The sequence below is a fragment of the Tasmannia lanceolata genome, unplaced genomic scaffold (genome assembly GCF_043159265.1).
Source record: "Tasmannia lanceolata isolate RefF3 unplaced genomic scaffold, GAP_Taslan_0.1 ptg000002l, whole genome shotgun sequence".
Lineage (NCBI taxonomy): Eukaryota > Viridiplantae > Streptophyta > Magnoliopsida > Canellales > Winteraceae > Tasmannia > Tasmannia lanceolata.
Genome location: NW_027518679.1, coordinates 26,543,466 through 26,566,051, shown reverse-complemented (window position 1 = coordinate 26,566,051; position 22,586 = coordinate 26,543,466). Strand labels below are relative to the sequence as shown.

Below are 22,586 nucleotides of genomic sequence, written 5' to 3'. Positions count from 1 at the left end.
CAGTGTAAAAGAGTAATGGGCCTCACCCATGTTCTACCCCTCCTCAAGCAAATACAATACTTATTGCATTTTTCTTTTATAAAGCATTAATCTATAAATAAGGTTCCTGAATATATATATATATATATATAGATTATAAATAATAATAAGCAAATAAGCAGGGCGTCAAAGTCTGACTCCACACATGGTAATGGACTAATGGCTGCTACTTTTGTTTTCTTTTGACAAAAAGGTAGTCTCATTATTTAAAAAGCATAAAAATTGATTAAAATAGCCCTAATCATTTTACAGAATTTACGTACCCATGGTATTTGCTTACAACACAACATAATTCAGTGTCTTTAAACAAGACATTCCACGAGCTGTTTCAAATAGGCCTCTGAGAAAGCATGAGAAAAATTCCAGGAAGGCCTTGTGTTCTTATTTTCTTTCTGGCATTCTTCTCTTCCTTCTTAAAAATTTCCATTTCAGACGACACAATTACGCAAACCCAATCAATCTCTGGAAACAAAACCCTGATTTCTGCGGACGAAAGCTTCGAATTAGGCTTCTTCAACCCTGGTAATTCTGTGAACCGATACTTAGGAATCTGGTATAAGAAAATCTCTGTTCGAACAGTGGTGTGGGTTGCAAATAGAGAGAACCCACTTACGGATACTTTCGGTGTTTTGAAGATTGGTGAGCAGGGGAGTCTTGTCATTCTCAATGGGTCAGATGGTGTTGTGTGGTCATCGAACAAAACGAAGGCTATCAATCCAGTTGTGCAGCTGTTAGATTCTGGAAATCTTGTTCTGAGAGAGGAAGGAGACAATGAAAATTTCTTATGGCAGAGCTTTGATTATCCATCCGATACGATGTTACCAGGTATTGTGGAACAACCACTTAGTCCAAAAGCTTAAGCTGTTAGAGGAGTTGTTATTTAATCATGGGTTTTGAGCTAAGGTGCATTGGAAACATAATTTTACTTATGTTTTCAATGGAAAAAGTCTTAAAACATTTGTAAAAATCTCAAAACATTCTTAAAACGAGTGTCGTTAAGGTGCATGAGAAATGTGATTTGACAAATGTTTTGATTTGATAAAATAATCTCAAAACTTGTGTAGAAGTATGAAAATATGAGTAAAATGATTGTAAAAACACATTTCCAATGCACCTTAACATTTTTTTTTGGGTGGGTTATTAGTACACGTGGATTTTTAGTATCAAGGAGTTGTTGGGTTTTGAACCCATGACCTGCTGTGAGGTAATAGCACTGATACCATGTGAAACAACCAATTACTCTGAAAGCTTAAGCTGTTAGAGATGGTGTTATTTAATCATTTATACTTTTAACAGGTATGAAACTAGGATGGAATTTGAAAACCGGTCTGGATAGGTTTCTAACGTCATGGAAGAGTGCCGACGACCCTTCTCCCGGAGACTATTCTTTCAGGATCGATCCTAATGGGCTTCCACAACCATTTCTTTGGCATCAATCAACCCGGATTTATCGAAGTGGACCTTGGAATGGGAATCGATTTAGTGGGGTTCCTGAAATGAGGCCTAATTACATCTTCAAATTCGAATTTTCATATAATCAGGATGAAATTTATTACAGATTCGAACCCATCGATAGCTCAGTTGTTTCAAGATTAATGGTGAATCATTCCGGACAGCTTGAACGCCATACATGGATCGGTGGGAATGGAGGAAATGGATTTTGGAACCCTTTTTGGTGGGCCCCTAAAGACCAATGTGATGGGTTCTCTGAATGTGGGTCTTATGGTATTTGCAACGCTGATGGCTCCTTTGTTTGCGAGTGTGTGAAGGGGTTTGAACCCAAATTTCCACAATTATGGTATATGAGAGATGGGAGGGATGGGTGCGATCGAAAAACGCCACTGGATTGCAAAAAGGGAGATGGGTTTTTAAGATTGAAGGGAGTGAAGTTGCCTGACACTTCACAGTCCTTTGTAGACAAGAACATGACTCTGAAAGAATGTGAAGATGAGTGCTTGAAGAACTGTTCTTGTATGGCTTATGCTAGTGCTGATATTCGTGGAGGAGGAAGTGGGTGTGTAATTTGGGGCGATAATGTGAACGATCTGAGACAGTTTTCAGATGGCGGGCAGGATCTTTATGTGCGATTGGCATCATCAGAACTTGGTACGCTTTTGTCAACTTGAAGTTCAATTCTTTTTCTGCAAATTTCAAATAAAATATATGCTACTACTAAGTACCGTAATTTATATTTCAGTTAGGGCCCGTTTGGATACCTCCCATTTTGTATTTGGATTTGGAATTGAGTTTTGAATACAAAATGAATAGATCCGGCAGCTCATGTCGAGGGAGGGAAAGAGAGAGAGGGAAGGGGTTCTTCCTAGTGGAGGGGAGAGGTTGAGGAGCAAAGAGGTTGAAGGAAACTGCCGGATCTGTAGATTTCCAATTTCTTATTTCCACAGCAAATTTAGAAATCTGATTTTTTTTCACTGTCAGCTTCCGAATTAGAAATCCAAAAAATGATCCGATCCAAATTGTAATGCAAAAAGGGCTGCAAATGTGAGAAATCCAAATTAGAATCTTCTCGGCATCCAAACTGGCCCATAAGGTGCCATCATACCAACACAAATGCACTAGATTGGTAATTCTGAAGTTAAGTGTGTTTGGACGATACTGGACGGGTAACCTCCTTAGAAGTCCTCACCCTACAGTTTTGCAGTTCAAAACAAAAAAAAACAAACAGACCATATTCCAGTCCGCTTCGGATGGGCATCCTGCTATTCTCGCTAGCTCCGTGACTCGGTGAGTCAACTCACTCGGATTGACTGAGATGGTAGGGTTGCTGTATGGACCCAGCTGGGGAAAGAAAATACAAAGGTGGAAGATTGAAATGCATAGGAAGTTAGGTTGATCTTGTCTGATTCCCAACTACTTCGACCATAGGTGGCCCACATTTTGCCATTTGTTCTCAATCCACGATTTTTTTTTGACTTACGAAATTTCTTTGAATCACATTTCTAACTTAATTTCACCTACTAAAGCCCAAGTTAGGCGATTGGACTTGGCTCAGATCGAGTTATATATAAGGGAAAATTTCCATGTGACGTCGGAAAAATAGGGAAATGTCCAAGTGAAGTCACCGAATTTGCGCATGTCCAAGTGGTGTCGAAACCCAATTCCCACTTGAAAAATGGACGAAAATGCCCCTTGTCAAATCAAATTTTTTTTTACTTCCTTCCCTTGCAAGTAAACTATTTTTCATCTTCTTCTTCACTCCAAACCATTTTTACAGTTGAGGTTTTCTTCTTTCTCCTTTCTTCTGTATAATCACCATGATTTTATCTTCTTCTTCACTCCACGCCATTTTTAGAAGAAGAAAGAAGAAAACCTCAACTATAAAATCACCATGTTTTCATCTTCTTCTTCACTCCAAGCCATTTTTAAAAGAAGAAAGAAGAAAACCTCAACTCTATAATCACCATGTTTTCTTTTTCTTCTTCACTCCAAGCCTTTTTTACAAGAAGAAAGAAGAAAACCTCAAGTGTATTCTTTAAAATCATGGAGAATTCAAATTCGTTTTACCTTGTCTCCTCCTAAATAGGTAAGTGGAAGTTTTTTTTCAGTTTTTTTTAGATCACTGGTTTTTCCGGCTTACTTTCCAAGGAAGATGGTAGGTTACATTGAAACCTATTTTAAAACTAATAACTGATATTTTGATTTTTTTTCATTTTGTTGGTGTGTTCTGAAGAAGTTGTTATTGTATAAATTGATAACCTCAGTAAAGAATTGGATAACCCTTGTTTCTAAATTGATAACCTCAGTATAAATTAGATAACCTCAGTATAGATAACCTCAGTATAGAATAAAGATCAGTATGGAGTTGGATACCTTAGTCTAAAATTGATAACCTCATTAAAGAATTGGATAACCCTTGTTTCTAAATTGATAATGTCAGTATAAATAACCTAAGTATAGAATAAACATCAATATAGAGTTGGATAACCTCAGTATAAATTGAAAACCTCTGTAAAGAATTGGATAACCCTGTTTCTAAATTGATAACCTCAGTATAAATTGGATAACCTCTGTATAGAATTGGATAACCTCAGTATAAAATAAAGATCAGTATGGAGTTGGATACCTCAGTCTAAAATTGATAACCTCATTAAAGAATTGGATAACCCTTGTTTCTAAATTGATAACCTCAGTATAAATTGGATAACCTCTGTATGGAATTGGATAACCTCAGTGTAGATAACCTTAGTATAGAATAAAGATCAGTATGGAGTTGGATACCTCAGTCTAAAATTGATAACCTCATTAAAGAATTGGATAACCCTTGTTTCTAAATTGATAACCTCAGTATAAATTGGATAACCTCGGTATAGAATTGGATAACCTCAGTATAGATAACCTTAGTATAGAATAAACCTTAGTATAGAGTTGGATAGCTCAGTCTAAAATTGATAACTTTATTAAAGAATTGGATAACCCTTGTGTCTAAATTGATAATCTCAGTATAAATTGGATAACCTCTTATAGAATTGGATAACCTCAGTATAGATAACCTAAGTATAGAAACACACGATAAGCTAAAACATGCAAGGAAAGAAAGGAATTAGAAAATCGACGGTATGCGAGAACCAAAAATGCCAGGGAAAAGAAAAGGGGACATACGATAGACTCAGGGTGCGATTCTAAAGGAATCGAGCTCAGTGATCCTGATCCGCTAAAGATCGCATAAGTCTCGCGGTCGTCATAGCCTATCGTTGGGCTCAGTGAGGACGATCCCTGTGAAGGGGCTACGCTACGTCGTCACCCGTCCCAAAACCCGATAAAACGTCGGAAAACTGATGAAAATCGAAAAACCACGGTCAAAATCAGAAATAAGATGAAAATAGGGCCCCGAGTGACCTGACAATCACCGTCTTTGCCCATTTTTGGTTTTTGTTTCGAAATTTTTGAAAGGGTTTGAAAATATTTATTGAGAAGGTTTGAAAGATATTTTTCAGAAAAGTTTGACTGAACTCGGGATGACGGTCCCAAGCTGCCTACGTACCCTGTGGAAAGGGCTCAAGCCAACGTAGTTCGAAACAGCTTTTCGAAAAACATTTTTAGTGTTTTTTTATGTTTTTTATTGTTTTTTGAATTTTTGTTGTTTTGTATTTTTAATGTGTTTTTATCTCTTTTGATGAAAGGGGGGGTTTGGCTCAAGAGGTTGCCGTCCCTCATAGCCTAAACCCGACAAGATGTGTTCCCAAAATCGATGGGATTCCGAAATACAAAGAGAACCCCGAGGAACGTGAAGAATAAACCTGAAAGAGAAGAGTAGTAATTCTAAACTCTATGGAAAATAATAATCTCGGAGAGGAAAGAACCCCTAAGCCCCGCAAGAAACAATGATCACATAGAAGAGGAAACCCCTATGCCCTATGAGAGATGAACATAAGACAAGAGAGAAGAAGGGCAAAGGGATGGCTCAAGAAACATTCCATCATTGTCGAAACCAAGACAAAACTGAAACCAAGACAAAACTGAATATCAACACAAGATCCAAAGGAAAGATAGCAAGGAAAAGACGAGGGTGGGCTCCGAGTAACCTCATCATAGCCCTGTCGTCTTCTCAAACGTCGAAATCAAAACCAAGATCCTAAAAGAATGGAATTAGGGAGCCCAAGTTCCACCTCTACACTTGTTCAAACATTTACGCTAGAAAACCTATAGAAGGGTGATAAGAGAAACATGACTAATCACTCGGCTTTTTTTTACCTTGAATTAATGCATCATCCAAGTTGGTTTATCCCATAGAGAATGCCACCAGCTTAACCAAAGCACATGGAATCTGACTTTTTGGCTTCTACCTCCTAAAAAAAAAATCTCAAAAGAAATGCATACTAGAGGAGAGGGTATCTACATGAACATCACCTAGTTTCAATAATCACACTAGCATACTTTGTCACTATGGAACTGATTAAAAGGAAGACAAAGTGATCTTGCGTAACTATGGAAACCTGGTGGTGCGCACACCAATAGCTAGCAACTGATATGTACACTTCAATGCTTTGATCATGGCCTTATCCATTGGGTCATGTTTTTCCCCTTTAGATATTAACTTTGAAATTGTCATTAATAGACTGAATGAAAGGGGAAAAAAATCAATAACGCCATCGTTAAGACATGGCAGTTTACATATCAGGGTCCTACAAATGTTATTACTACAACCATATTTTCTTTTCATTGTAACAGCCACCCCAAATTGTTATCGTTCTTGAAAATGCAAAGGAAACAAAGAAAACTCCATAGAACTAATCAAAATAGGAAAGACTCGATGAAATCATTAGACATGGTTGTGTTGATGTAAAGCCCAGAGACAATGCTAAGGAATGGGGCTTCTTTTTTATACATAACTGGATTTCAGGAATTTGAACAAATTGGGATCCAACCCCTTTTAACACCTACAATTAAACTACACAAAGAAATCTAACCAATATGATTCACCTATTAGATTTGAATTAAAGAGAGGGGAAGATATTACTTGAGTCTTGGATCAAATAGATTAGCTTTGGATCTCTAATCTCGATGCTACACTTGCGGTTTGGATTAGCTCTTTCTCCTCCAAGAAAAATTAGAAGCTCTTAATTGATCTCCCCCTTCTTTCTTCTCTGTAACTCATCTACCCTTGGAATTTAAACCAATTCTTCAATTCCCAAACATCCCGCTAGACCATAATCCATTTTCTTGCTTTTGTTCACGAACAGAGCCTTCAATTCAAGCTTAAAAAAAAAAAAAAGAGATCAAGGAAGACGAGCTTGAAATGACTTCGATGAGATGAGGATTATGACTGAGGGATACTTGTGACTATGATTGGGGTGGAAACTGGAAAGGAGATGGGTTAGATGTAGGGTTTAGGGGATGGCAGAGAAGAGGGTTTGAGATGGGTAGTTGATGATGTCTTGGAGATGACTGAAAATGGTGATTTTGCCGGATTCCGGCGAGGCTTGCCGGAAAAAATGGAGTGGCTGCTAGTAGAAAAGAAGTAGAAAAAAAAGGTTTGATGGGAGAATGTGGATATAGAATGGGTTTCTCTGGAAACAAATTGAAGATGGTGGTCGGAGAAAATGGTGTCCGGATTTCGAAGTGAGTTTGGATGATGATGAAGAGGGTTATTGGAGATGGAGGTCGGAAAAAATGGTGGGTGGTCGGATTCTGGGTTGAAGGTGGTGGCTGATGTTAGAAATAGGGGCTGATGTGGGTGTTGGGTTAAAAATGATAACAGTAGAAGTGAAAGAGATAGGAGAAATGGAAGGGATGGTTTGGATCTGAAATGGGGAAGATAATGGTGGTGATTGGCAGGAGGGAAGGTGGTTGGATTCCGGGCCAGAATTAATGGGGATTGCAGGATTCCGGCGGATGTCGCCGAAAAAGATGAAGTGGTTTGGATGATGGTGATAAATAGAAGAAAAGGGGCTGATGTGGTCAAAGGGAAGCAGTGAAGGGGAGATTGTGGGTGTGATTACGGGTGGTGGGGCGAAGAAGAAGGTGGTTGGGAGGAGGAGGTGAAGATGGTGGTTGGGATGAAGGTTGAAGATGGGCTTGAGTAGGTAGCAAAGGTAGGAGGGAAGAAGGAGAATGATTGAAGGTGGGCGGCAATGGCGGAGGTGGGGAGCCGGCACCGGCAAGATTGCCGGAGAAGAGAACCTGCAAAATCCCTCTCTCTCTCTCTTAGCTCTCTGCGTCTCTCTCTCTTTCTTGATTCTTAAGAAACCCCTCTCTAAAACCCTAATCGAGTGGCCTTTTAAAGGGAAATGATAAATTTGCACCCCCTTTATTTCCTATAGACAGCCCTCCTCAAGTGTATTTATAACTACTCTTTTTCTCTACAAGGTGGGGTGAGGTGAAAATAGGGGTGTGATTATCTTACAACAAGAAATGATATTTTCACACTACTTTCCCTCCTTGGACAGCCACCTTAAATTCATTCATCACTACTCTTTCATCCTATGGAGGGTGGCTAGGCAAGGGGAGGGACAAATATATCATTTTTCTTTTAGCACAAGGGATTAGTATTGGCACACATCCCTTGTCTAAATAGCCCCCTTTCTAGCCTTGTTTAACTAAGAAAATGATAAGAGAACAACCATTTTTTTTGGGTAAGTGCACTCCCCTAGCTCGCCATTTATCTTTTGGGTTAAGAGTACATGGGAATTGACATGGGAACATCCCCGCTTCGATAAGCCACCCTCCTTCAACATTGAATGAAGGATCAATCAGTATCTCTTTCCGGGTTTTCAAAATGTTTTGTAAACGAAGGAATTTTAGACTTTTCAGGTTTTTTCGCACTCAGGACTAGATTTTTCAGAAATTTCGAGATCGATTTTGAGAATTTGAAATTGACTCTGAATTCGGTTTCGAAACTCGGGTTTTGGGAATTTCGGGATTAGTTTCGGACGCTTCGGGATTTGATTCTAAATTTAGTTTCGAGACTCGGGTTTTGGGAACTTTATTCAATTTTGGGCACTTTAGGGTCCGGTCAAAATGGAGTGTCTACAGTAGGGAGGTGTTACTATCGATAAAATGTCGATACATTGTTGATCCGTACATAACCACTTTAGTTGATGTTGGTAATGACGATATCCTCCAGTCTCTGATGAAGATTTTTGACAAAGATGCAGTCAATTCTGTGATGCTGTACATAACCCAAAGCAGAAGCCCAGAGGATATTAATTCAATGAATACGTTTATGCTTCCCCCGAATAATGTTTGTATGTACCCATCTATGCTTCCCCCGAATAATGTGTGTATTTCTGAACCCTCTCATCATCCACCAATACCTTATGTTTCAATTCCACATGTAAGGGATAGAGAACGCCGAAATTTGAAACGCCCAATCTTGGAAGTGGATTTGGAAAAAGACTTTGAAGATGAATTTGTTAGTGTTACAGGAGGTGATTCAGCCCAACCTAATGACAGTCAATGGTATTGTACTTCTTCAGGAATGTTTTAGGACCTCTTAAACAAAGGATTTACCGATGATCCGTGTATGAAAGATGTGGAGTTTGCTGCGGACCATGTGGGGGAATATTTTGATGATAGACAAAATGAGACAGTTCCGAACCATGTGGAGTTTGCTGCAGACCATGCGGGAGAATATTTCGATGATAAACAAAATGAGGCAGTTCCGGAGGGCTTGGATCATCCTATGGTCTTAAGGGTTAAGATTTGAAAAAAAGTAACATTCCCTACTTAGTCAGCACCCAATTATGCTTCTGCAGCTGTCAGATTTCAGCACCCAATGGTGCTTGTTCAACAACATACCAAACATGTATACATGGGTTTCAAACAACTCAGTCACTGTTTACTCAAACCTGTATATGTACAACTGAAAATAAAATGTTTACAATGTCTCAATCATTTACACTGAAAACTCAGTCACTGTTTACAATGTCTCAATCATTTACACAAAACAAAATGTTTACAACAACTCAAAACACAACGTATACAACAACTCAATCATCTTTGCTAGCTTTACACTCTCCAAACTCCCCCTGTAGAAATCTTTGACAAAGAGCCTGACGCATGTCAGGGATGTCTGCCGGGCCAAATTTCCAAGGGGCACCGCGATAAAGATGGTCGATGAATTGTAGAACAAACAATCCACAGTCAAAGCTGCATAGTAAATAATGAAAAAAGCAGTGAGAAAACTTTTACTAAATTTATAATTAAACAACTTTACAACAAACTTTCTATTCTGACTAACCCATTGTCTTGCTGTGGGCAATCACTCCTCTGTTCATACGGAAACTCATCTATATTCATAGCACGATCCTTGAAATATTGCTTTATGCAGTCTATCTAAAAAAGAAATTAAGGTGTGATACGGTGTTATACAAATAAATTAGGGTGTCAATTAAACGGTGTTATACAAAAGGTGTTTTACTTACGGTCGGTGCTGCCAGTTCCTCAAATTTGAATCCCGTTTATGACTTGAACTCGACGAAGGCTTTTTTGACCAAGTCAACCCTGAGAAGAGCCCAGTGCATATTTTGACATAACGGGAATAAGATCATATCCAACTGGGTCAAATCTTCATCCCCAAGAGCATCGGCCAACACCTTCTTCCCGTCCGCCCACACCTCCAGCTTTCTTCTTATATCCATCTGGTCACGGCCAACCGTTAGATACCCCTGAACAACCGTGTATGCAGATATTAAGTTGGAAAGAAATGAACATTAATAAATAAAGATATTATGTAACATGCATATGTAGAGAAACTCTCTTACATGGAGTGACGAACTGACTAATGCAATTCGGTTCTGACCGGTTAAACAGTAGTTGGAGTGAATGGCCTTCTCCCATATGTCTACTATCTGTTAAAAAAAAGGATTCGAATTTAATTCAAAACTACTATTGGTGCTGATGCGAACCAAATTTGAAGAGAGGAGTGCGATGCCACTTACAGAGGTTGCAAGGTACCCTCTAAGGCTCCAGAGTTTGTACAAGTCCTCCGCAATTACCCTAGTGCCATCATTGCAGGTAATGAGTTCCAAGCTGCATAATCATAGAGCCGTTAAAATTGCAACACACTCGCATTACCGTGACAAATAAATCTATGTACTACAATCTCGCATTTACGTACTTTTTATTATACTTTATGAGCTTCTGAATAGCTGCGCTTCGCCTGCCTGCCCCTCCCTTCTTCACATTGGGGGCTCGCTTCCCCTTCTTGGGGGCTGCCTTCGTCTCCTGCTCATCGGTTTGAGGTTCCACGTCGAAGGGTGATTGTTTGAACCTGCTCGTAGCCCTGGTCTTTCTCTGTTTCACTTTCTTTTCAATACTACCGATAGGAGGAGCTTCGGCATGCTTCCTCTTCAGAGGGCTGTCCTTCTTGGGGGCTACCTTCGTCTCCTGCTCATCGGTTTGAGGTTCCACGTCGAAGGGTGATTGTTTAAACCTGCTCGTAGCCCTGGTCCTTCTCCGTTTCACTTCCTTTTCAATACTACCCATAGGAGGACCTTCGGCATGCTTCCTCTTCGGCATGCTTCATTCCAACACTTCCGGTCGATGTAATAATGAATGGTGTGCTCTCAACCTCTAGAGGACTGTCATTAATGGTGACAGCCACCGTTTTCAAGACATCTGGAACTTGTAGAGGACTGTCAATAATGGTGAGAGCCACCTTTTTCAACACATCTTCAATCTCCTTCTCCACTACATCGTCCAATACACCAACTCGAGCCTCCTCCAACACATCACCATCCTTCTCCTCCAAAACACTGCCACCCTCCTTCCCCATTACACCAACTGTCTCCTCCTCCAATGCACTAACTCTTTCTTCTATTACGTCTTCACCCCTCTCCCTCTCTTTTAGGAAAGCTTCCCTCACTTTCCTAAATTATTCAGTCTCCCTCCTAAAGGAAGCTTTCTCTTCTTCAAAATCCTCCATCTCTTTTCTCGGCTCCTCTTTTCTCTTTTCTACTTGTTCCCTCTCCTTTGCTACCTCCTCCCTCTCCACCGATTGTCTCCTCCTCGCCTTCCTTATGTCCTCCCTCTCCATCCTTGTCTCCTCTCTCTCCTTCCTTTACTCATCTCTCTCATTTCTTTGTTCATCTCTCTCCTTTTCTATTTTGTCCTCTCTTTCATGAGGATCGTTAAAGTCACTACCACCAATTGGCTCGTCTTCTCTCTCATTTTCTCGTCTCTCGGGTGGGTTGGCAAATGCAGGGGGGCGTAGGGGAACGTGTCAACGATAGAAGCCCCTCTATTGAACCCGACTCATCATCCTCCTGCCATACAAAAAGTGTAAATAATAAAAGGACAATAAAGAGAGAAATAAGCGATGAAATACTGTGATTACAATATAAAGTGCATTACCTGGTAGCTTGAGGGCAGGTACCGTAATTCCTCCCCATCCGGAGTTAATGAGACGACCACCAGATGATTTCAATAACCTATTATCATTGTCTAATCTCATTTAAAAATAACAATTAATGAACAATCTATGTTGGTTATGTCTCACCTCATGTCCACCGATGCGTCTTTTTTCGATCGATTGATACTTCGGTCACTCCTCCTCCGACCCGGACTTAGTATTCCAGTCCCACTTCAGGAGACGTGGTCGGGCTTCTGGATTCTTTGGAACCTATAACTTGGTATGCTCATAGAGCCACACCTACATAATACACCTAATCGTCATAATTTGAACATATAATGATTTAAAGAAGCTGAAATGACACCATACCTGAATTACCAAAGAGCAGCCGCCGAGGTATATTCCAGATGACAGGTACTCAACTAACCAGTCATATACTGCGTGGCCCCAGGCGTAATCGTCTATCTTCTGCAGGTCCTCTATGTAGGGCCAGAACATCTGGTCTGCCCGATATGCGGTATGCGTGAAGAGGATCATCGCAAATAGGTGAAGGAGAACATACTTCACCGTTGCGTCGATCGACACTTAGTCCTCCCTGTTCACTACCGTCATAATCTTCTTCTCAATCTCCGGTGCCATCGCAGATGCTTTGGGAAACACCCAACCCGGCACAAGAGGAGGGGGATTCCTCTTGTCAGTAGGGATTACCCTAGCTATGTTTACTCTTTGTCCTCTCAGTGAGAGGCCTAGCGCCAATGTGATATCAGTCACTTCAAAGGGAACTGCGATGCTCCCTAAAATAAAGGACTTCGTATGTGCATTCCAATTAGAATGCAGTCCTCTGATTAGGGGCTTGTGTATCACCACATCTTCTAAATTCATCAAATCCTTGAAGGGAATCATCTTCAGAGCATTCTTATGTCATTCCCTCAGCTTCATCCTCCCCATGGCAGCTGTAAAACATGCAGGCGAACATCGTGCCGGCACGTTCTTAACCTGCATGACAGGTTAAGTCATCAATGAACATAAAAGAACTGCTAATACATCAAATAATAAACTACAATAGAGTACACTTACAGGTTTCTTCCCTCCCTTAGCCATATAACAAATGAACAAATATATCGAGGTCTGTACAAACATCATCAAAAAGTTATAAACAGCCCACATTAAAGAAACAAATGAGTGAATTCATTCAAGATACAAATAAATGAATTCATTCAAATTCTGTTGCCTTCTAACTAGACTGAATTCATTCACGATACAAAGAAATGAAAAAAGCCCACATTAGAGATTAAAAGAATTGAACCGAATTCATTGCCAACATAATCAATAAACAGAACCCACATCAGAAATCAGCACATCTAAACAAACATATGGAAATGACAAATACAAGAACAAGAAGAAGAAAGATGAGTTTTTTTGGTTTCATACCAGAGGTATAAACAAATAATCTATTAGTTTGCCTGTTCGTATTGTGATCTAATTTCAGGAAACTCACAAGTAATTCAAATGGATAATCTAACGGCAAGGCTTATAAGTTTAAACAAGAGTTATCCTATCATACAGATGGGTTATCCTATTATAGACAAGGCTTATCCAATTATACATAACGGATGCCAAGTTATACATATGGGATGCCAAGTTATACTGAGGTTATCCAATTCTATACTGAGGTTTATTCTATAATGAGGTTATCTATACAGAGGTTATCCAATTCTATACAGAGGTTATCCAATTTATATTGAGGTTATCAATTTATATACAAGGGGTATCCAATTCTATACTGAGATTTATTCTATACTGAGCTTATCTAGACTGAGGTTATCCAAATATACAGAGGTTATCAAATTTTTACTGAGGTCGTTAATTTATAAACAAGGATTATCCAATTCTATACTGAGGTTATCAATTTATACCATTATAGACAAGGGTTATCCTATTATAGATAAGGGTTATCCAATTGTACATAAGGGATTCCAAATTAAACATATGGGATGCCAAGTTATACATATGGTATGCCAAGTTCAAAGAGGGCCTATCATCTGGTATTAAGTATAAACAGGGGTTATCCTATCATAGAGAGGGGTTATCCTATTATAGACAAAGATTATCCAATTCTACATAAGGGATGGCAGGTTATATATGGGATGCCAAGTTATACATAGGGGATACAAATTACAAAGATGGCATATCATCTGCTTATTAACTTTAAGTACGGCCTATCAATTGGTTATTAAGTATAAACAAGGGTTATCCTATTATACAGAGGTTATCAATTTTAAACTAAGGTATCCAACTCCATACTGATCTTTATTCTATACTGAGGTTATCTATACTGAGGTTATCCAATTCTATACAGTGGTTATCCAATTTATACTGAGGTTATCAATTTAGAAACAAGGGTTATCCAATTCTTTACTGAGGTTATCAATTTATACAATAACAACTTCTTTACAACACACCAACAAAATGAAATAAAAAAAAAATCCAAATATCAATTATTAGTTTTAAAATAGGTTTGGGATCATAAGAAAAACAATGTTTCCAAATATAAATGGGGGTTATCCAATATTTACAGGGGGTATCAAGTCTAAACAAAGGATTATCAATATAAAAAAAAACTTCCACTTACTTATTTACGCCGGGAAACTAAATGCTGGAAGGAAGTGGACGGTGACGATGACGGCAGCGGCGTCAGCGGCGAAGGCAAGGGAAGTAAAAAAACTTCCACTTACTTTTGAGGAAGAAGAAAACGAGGGGTTTTCGGTGGTGGCAAACTAATAAAGGGAAGTAAAAAACGAAATGTAAGATGGCTTGGAAAGGAAAAAAGAGGAAAAAATACGGTGTTCAAGAAACCTTGAAAAAATGGAGGAAAAAAATGGCTTGGAAAGAAGAAGAAGAAGAAGAAAACAGATGGCTTGGAAAGAAGAAGAAGATGAAAACAAATGTCTTGGAAAGAAGATGGCTCTAAATATGGCTGTAAAAAGAAAAAGAAGAAGATGGTTGTAAAAACTTGCTTGGAAAAAAAAGAGGATGAAAATAAGGTTTACTTGAGGGAGTTTGTAAAAACCATTTCGATTTGACGAGGAGTATTTGTGTTATTTTCTCAGGCGGGAATTGGGTTTCGACACCACTTGGACATGTTGAAATTTGGTGACTTCAATCGGACATTTCCCTATTTTTCCGACTTCACATGGAAATTTTTCCTATATATAATCAAGACTTTAATGTCTGAAATCTAAACCTTGAATTAAAGAACCCGTGAAAGACCCTCTTTCCATGATATTTCAGTGTCAGGGAATGATTTGTACACTGCAAATGCTTTTCTAGGCTCCATTCCAATTCAAATACTTTTTTATTCTCTATATTTGGTAGGAAGACTTTCTAGTCTTAGCCTCTCCACACCTACAACCATCCAACCAATGAGCGTGAGCAGGACCCCACCCTGATTAGTGGTGGGTATTCCATATGAGAGGCGGGAGTTTCCACGCATGGTTTTTTTTTTGTTTTTGTTAGGTTGTCAAGACTCATTAGGAGTCTTTTGCTAGGGGCGTAGATCAATCTTCTTATTTCACTCGTTCCATAGTGGGCCCTACTCTGGTTATTGTAACCATCAAGTTATATATGGGATTTGTTTGGCAATTTCGCACAAAACCAATTCACGGCTCAATTTTGCAGTAGAGAACAGTCCCACAAGCTCATTTTTTGGAAGATCTTGTCTTATTCATTTAGCAGGATTGTCGTATGAGTGTGATTTTCAAACTAATGGCTCCATCAAGTGAACATGATAGACACAAGCTTAAAAACCAAGATCACTAAGCAATGTAACGGATTTTCAGGCTCTGAATACAACCTTCTATCAGCGGGCAGGCTCTTGTTATTTGTTAAAGTATAAAAGACTAAATAACACCGGCATAAGTTTTTGGAGTAACTGGTTGTTTTCACATGGTATCAGAGCTATTGCCTCATGGCAGGTCCTAGGATCAAAACCTAAAAATCCTTGTTATTAAAAATCCACATGCACATGCACAGCCAACCCAAAAGAGGGGCCACATGTGCCATGTGTATGGCCAGGGGCGGAGCCAGAAATCTACAGTTGAGGGGGCCGGATTAATTTACACTTGTCTGCATTGGTCATTGGGGGGGCCATGGCCACTAAAATATCTAGGCATGCATGTATAGCCATGAACCATAAAAGGAATTTTGCAAGTCATGGGGGGGCCATGGCCCCCCTCAAGCTATATGTGCCTCCGCCCCCGTGTATGGTGAACCCAAAAAAGAGGGGCCACACTGTGAGAGGGAGTGTTGATGTATTGATGCTTAAATAACACCCACACTTACATCTTAAGCTTTTGGAACAATTGGTTGTTTTCACATGATATCAGAGTTGCTGCCTCACGGCAGGTCCTATAGCATGAGGGGGGACCATGTGCCCCCCCCCCCCCCCAACCCAAAAAAAAAGGGGCTTGCAAAATCCTTTTTATAACGCATGGCTGACTGGCTGTACATGCATGCATAGCTATTTTAGTGACCATGCCCCCAGCCCCCTCGGCCCCCAATTGTAAATTCCTGCCTCCGCCCCTGCGCAACAACTCCTTGATATTAAAAATCCACATGTACGGCAAACTTAAAAGAGGGGCCACATGTGCCACGTTTATGACTAGCCCTAAAAAGAGTGGCCACACGTGACGAGTAGTGTTGAAGTATCAATGCTTAAATAACACCCACTCTAACAGCTTAAGCTTTTGGACTAATTGGTTGATTCAAATTATTTTTCTTGCATCTTCTCTGCTTGTACCATAAGGTGAATGATTCATTTGAAGATTATATAGGCAATGGTGACAAGAAGAGAGTGGCCATCATAGTCAGTGCAACCGTGGTTCCAGTGATGCTTCTATTGGGCTTGATTGGCTATTGCGTATGGCGAAAGAAGAGGAAGAATGCAGCAAAGAAAAAAGGTGATTAAAATGACACCTTTGTTCTCTTTAAGGAGCGTGGAGTTTCCTTTAGTTATATCTCTTATCTTTAATGTATTTGTTGTAAGTCAGGTAATTCGGAGAAAAGCCAAGAAATTCTTTCGGTTGATGAAGTTGGTAGTAAATCAAGGAACAAAGACAAGGACGATGAAAGTGGAAAGGAAGACCTTGAGCTGCCTTCATTTGATCTGGGTATTGTAGCAATTGCCACGGACAACTTCTCTGTTGCAAACAAGCTTGGAGAAGGTGGATTTGGCCCTGTTTACAAGGTAATTTCTGATTTTTTACCACTTCTTTAGTAGTATATTAATTTAGCAGGGTTATGCCTATAGTTTAAGTTGTTAGAGTTGGTGTTATTTAATCAGTTATACTTCAATACACGTGCAAATGTGGCCCCTCTTTTGGGTTGGCCATACACATGGATTTTTAACATCAAGGAGTCGTTGGGTTTCCAAACTTGCCGTGAGGCAGTATTGTGAAACAACCAGTTACTCCAAATGATTAAGCTGATAGAGTTGGTGTTATTTAATCATTTATAACATTTTGGATTACTATATCCAGGGGAAGCTCACAGATGGCCGACAAATAGCAGTGAAGAGGCTTTCTAAGAAATCCGAACAGGGTCTAGAAGAGTTCAAGAATGAGGTTTTATTGATTGCCAAGCTTCAGCACAGGAATCTGGTTAGACTACTGGGTTGTTGTATTGAGGGAGAAGAGAAGATGTTGATCTACGAGTACATGCAGAATGGAAGCTTGGACTCCATTATTTTTGGTTTGGCTATTATCAACTCTTCATGTATTCCACTTCAAAATTTAGTTCTTTACTTATGATTTAACTCTATGAGATGGATTTGTCTAGGAAACTTGTGAAACATTTTGGGTCCACTAAATGTTTTCAACGTGATCCAAACCTTTCAACTGGTGACTACCCTCCCTGAATATGCCACAGCCCCAAAGTCGCACTTGTTGGATAATCGAAACCATGCAATCAGAGAGCTTCAAGTAAACTCTTGTGCAATTTCTTCTATAATCCCATTTATGCAGCTGTTAAATGAATGGTTTAGATTGTCTAATTGGAGCGATTCAGTAATAACATCTCCATGGTAGGATCATCCAGATAGAAGATCTACACCATACTACTTGTAGTTAGATCTTATATGGCCAATCATTGATCTTAGATTGGTATTTTGATAAATGAGATTAAGTGTGAAATTACTGGATTTACCCATTGACCATTGTGATCAATAAAGGCTATAAGAGTAATCAGTACATCTTATCCTATTAAGACAAGGATAATTAGTGTCACACTAAGTTTAGCTACATCAAGAATATTAGTTGATTAAACTGTTGCTGCTCTATTATGAGTCGCAACACTAGCAGTTGTTTTCTCTGTATATGGGGTTGGACTCTGCTGCCATCCATGAGACCTCAAGGAGATCTTACCTATCAGAGATCAGGTCATCCAAGAGAGGCAGTAGAAGATCTGGCCCATATCGATCTCCAACTTGGCAGATTGAGATTAGTTTTTTTTTATTTTTATCGGTAAGCTGGGGTTAGGCGGACCCCTACCAGAATATTACTTAAAGAAAGATGATACAAGAAAAGGAACAAGACCACTCCCCCATCCTTTGAACAATGACTAAGGAAGGGGGCAAAACAACCAAGGACATGATACCCTTGATATCAAAACTTAAAACAAGCAACAAAGGGAGAATACATGTGAACTCTAGAACCAATCCCCATACTCATGTGATTGAACCCCTAGTGATCCAAGACTTCTTTCATCTTCCGGCTAAATTTCCTTGCTCTCATGTTCTTCCTCAATTTCTGAACCTTTGGGGGTTCAGTTTTCCTTTGATGGAGGAATTCTTTTTTCTTCTGTTGGGGGTGATCTTCCCCAACTTCATGATCCAACTCTTCTTTGGAAGAGTACTCCGTTTCAGTGATTTCCTACTCTTCTAGGGAACTTGGCCCTTCATTTCTAGGCTTTGCTAGCAGGTCCTTCCTCTTGTCGGCATTTAAGGGTTGAGAGTGATTTTTATGATCACTCTTTTCCCTTGAGCCGGTGACCATAACTTCATCCTCTTCAATTCCGTCATGCGTTTGAAATTACGATCCTCTGTTTTGGGATGGGGCTGGAGTGGTGTGACTCCGGAGATCTTTGCTTCGAGCTGCTTCCATCTGGACATGCCAGATCAATTGCACAAAACCTAGTGCTATTTTGATCCTTGGCATGATCAAAACTATTCTGCCTCGCACCTTCTTTGTTTGGTTTTTGAACTGGCCTCCACTCTGATCTAGATTCCACTTTTGGATCCTTCTTAGGGCAATTTGTGTTTCCATGGTTGAATGTTTTGCAGAAATTACACGAAGGAGGTCTCCATTCGTATTCCACCATTTGAGAAGTGACACTAGATGATGTCTTTAAGTCCAGTTGATCATGTAAGCTTGCCCCGGCTTCTATTTCGACACAAAGACATGCGTAGCTAACGCGCGATCCTTCCGCAGTGTGAGTGTCCATATACAAAGGCTTACCAATTTTGCTTGCTATCTTACTTATCCCTTCCTGAGTCCAAAATTTCAGGTGTAACCGGAACCGGAGAGAGAGAGACAATCTTTCAAGCGAGATGTCCGGAGTCCATCTTCGTAGGATCAAAGGTCGTCCACCAAATGAAGTATTACTTTCCAGAATTTTCTCACAATACTCGGCCAAGTTGAAAAGCCTCCATGAAGACCGGTAAGTTGGAAGTCACCTCTGATCTTCCAAACCCTCTTTAGATGGTCCCTTAGAGCCACATAGTATGGGCGTCTTCCCAGAAAGTATCCCACTAAGGCGTTTTTCCATCTCTTCTCAGCTTTCGTGACTATCTCGTCCTTGAATATCACCTCCGTATCACCTTCCTCTGGGTCTTCAATGAAGTCCAAATTTGCTGGTTGGTTTGGTTGGGACTGAGTGAGGAGGGCACTCCATGCGTTATTAGTTTGATGGCTGTCTGGTCTTTCATCTGATGGTTGGTTTGGTTGTTAATTCATGGTTAGACCAATTTAAATAGACATGTAATGTTGTTTTGATTAGATCTATTGTGTATAGCTTTGAATGCCTTGATGTAGTTTTACACGTGAGTAGGTCCAGTCAATGCATGTCGCAAGTAATCCAGATATGCACCTCATTGTATCATTCACCTTTCATTTATCTTGGTATACAAAACAGAAGTTCTAATTTAAATTCAATAAAAATTGCTCCAGATGAGGCAAAGACAACATTACTAGATTGGCAGACACGCTTCAACATTATCATGGGGATTGCTCGTGGGCTTCTTTATCTTCACCAAGATTCTAGATTTCGAATCATTCACAGGGATCTCAAAGCTAGCAACATTCTATTGGATAGCAAAATGAACCCTAAAATTTCAGACTTCGGCACAGCAAGAATTTTTGGAGGAGATCAGATTGAAGCAAATACAAAGAGAGTGGTTGGGACATAGTAAGTATAATTAAATATATCAGTCTTTGGTGAAAACATAATTAAATTTATTAGTTGCCGTGAGCTAAATACATTTTGTGAACAATGTGATGCAGTGGATATATGGCCCCTGAGTATGCAATGGATGGTCATTTTTCAGAGAAATCCGATGTATTTAGCTTCGGAGTTTTGGTGCTAGAGATAGTGAGCGGCAAGAAGAACCGAGGTTTTTCCCACGCCGAAGAAGACCTTAACCTCCTAGGACATGTAATTATAGAAAATAAGATGTTACTTTCATATATCTATGTCATTGTTTTGGTGACTGAATTGGAATGGAATTGTTTCAGGTATGGAGACTGTGGAATGAAGGGAAGATCTTGGAATTTATTGACTCATCAATGGGGTTTTCATGTCTCATGTCTGAAGTGTTGAGATGTATACAAGTGGGACTCTTATGTGTGCAAGAACGAGCGGGTAACAGGCCGGCAATGTCGTCTGTGGTTTTGATGTTGAGTAGCGAAAATTCTTCAACACTGCCCAAACCCAAACCGCCCGGATTTTGTGCAGGGAAGAGTCTCCCCCGGTCGAATTCATCATCAAATGTGATACAATCTTGGTCTGTAAATGGTGTAACTGTTACAACACTAAATGGACGATAGAGACCAATCGGGGTTCTAGGACAAAGATTTACATGGTTTGGCAAAGCCTACGTCCATGGCAGAGGCGACGAGAAAATCCACTATAAGAACAGCAGATTACAAGAGAAGATCACACTGTCTTTCACAAAAACCCACTTGAGAAAATCCACTATAAGTCCATAATACGAAAATAGCCCTAAAACCCCCTTTTATAAGGCGGCCCCAAACTTGCTCTCTTCAGGCCGAAATCACTTAAAAACGGGCCGGGCCTATTCGGATCGCACACAATATTTCGGACCCAACCGGATTTAATTCAAGACACCCAACTCAACATCTTCCATTTTTCGCTTGTTTTTTAAAATACCCATAAGCCTAAGATTGTTTTTTTTTCCCCGGAATTTATCTAGAAACTAAAAATATTGCTGAAGGTGTCATTGACGGTGTTGTTTTGAGTTAAGCTAGTTGCAAGGCAAAACCACATTGAAGGGAATTTAATTAGCGGGTAAAAAGTTTTTTTTATTGATTTCTCAACTTGTGGAAAGGTGATTATTATTCTTGTACTTATGCTTTTTAATATCTGAACAGTGGATTTTTCATTGACTGGTAATCTGAGAGAGAGAGAGAGGTGGGCAATGATGTAGCCCACCTCATGGTATTTAACATGACCTACACATTTCATCATCTAGATGCCACAAAAATTACTTTATTCTTTCGCCTATATTTGGATGGCTAAAGCCCACATTCAAACGCTTCCACATAAATGGATGCTTGAAAATAAGGCAAAGGCAAAGGCAATGGAGCAACATTCCCCTCCAAGGTCAGTAGACTAAGTAGTAGTCAGTACTGTTTGAGCCTCTAGCTTGGGAGGCAAATGCTTGGGAGCGACATTCAAATGCTTTCAGATTACAAGTGCACTTGGGAGTTAAAGATTGTCCCATATTGGGATTGAGCCTCTAGCTCAACGCTCAAAACTTTGGTCTTCAACCTTGAGGTCCAAGGTTCGATCCCAGCTTACCTACGCAAACAAAAAAGAATTGCCCCTTATAAAATGATCATTTAGAAGCCCATAATTTGGCAAGGTGATCAACCAAATCATTGGCACTTCTAGGTACAGGAGAAAAAGAAATAGTACCGTGTACACAGAGATCTTTAATCTCATCCAATCATTCGATTGGTGACTCTTCAAATACATTATTCTTGGCTAGCTAGATAAAAACTTTTTATAGATAATTCTTTTTCCATGGAAAAACCCCACAGTTCTGCTCTTCCCAACTATTAGTTTTTGTTCATATATGCTAAAATAATCTCGACCAACAACACAAGTAATGTTATATGGTTAGCACATTAGCGCAGAGGTACGATGGTGTGAAAGGGTCCCAAATTACACAGCAGTTTGGTCTTTGAACAGTAGTAAATGGGTAGCGCAAGTCATACTCTCCATTATTTTATTAGACTAGATAAAGACTTTTTATAGATGATATCTTATTGGACAGGCAGTCTATAGGACACGCCATACTCGTGTTTGGTCTTTGATTTTGGATATGGATTGACGTCAAATAAACATCTAGTTGCCACATAAGGAGTAGAATTGCATAAATTTCATCGGGGAGATTATCCTCACAAAAATTTTCTACTAGGATGAACGCAGATGGGGGCTCACC

At 39.6% G+C, this 22,586-nt stretch overlaps 1 protein-coding gene across 6 annotated transcripts; it reads left to right on the top strand.

The window, feature by feature from the left end:
* The first annotated feature begins 315 nt into the window (after nucleotides 1-315).
* LOC143848312 (receptor-like serine/threonine-protein kinase SD1-8) lies at nucleotides 316-21,606 on the top strand. Of its 6 annotated transcripts, none has more exons than XM_077357405.1 (8): nucleotides 316-864; nucleotides 1,336-2,145; nucleotides 16,681-16,806; nucleotides 16,897-17,093; nucleotides 17,386-17,620; nucleotides 20,071-20,308; nucleotides 20,404-20,513; nucleotides 20,635-20,786. In XM_077357405.1, the coding sequence occupies exons 1-8, from the start codon at nucleotides 390-392 to the stop codon at nucleotides 20,652-20,654; spliced, it is 2,211 nt and encodes a 736-aa protein (XP_077213520.1). In that variant the 5' UTR covers nucleotides 316-389; the 3' UTR covers nucleotides 20,655-20,786. The 6 variants fall into 6 exon arrangements, with proteins under 6 accessions (XP_077213520.1, XP_077213374.1, XP_077213448.1 ...); XM_077357259.1 differs by having other exon boundaries at nucleotides 318-864; nucleotides 20,404-20,554; nucleotides 20,635-21,606; XM_077357333.1 differs by having other exon boundaries at nucleotides 321-864; nucleotides 17,386-17,596; nucleotides 20,404-20,554; nucleotides 20,635-21,606.
* Nucleotides 21,607-22,586: the final 980 nt, after the last annotated feature.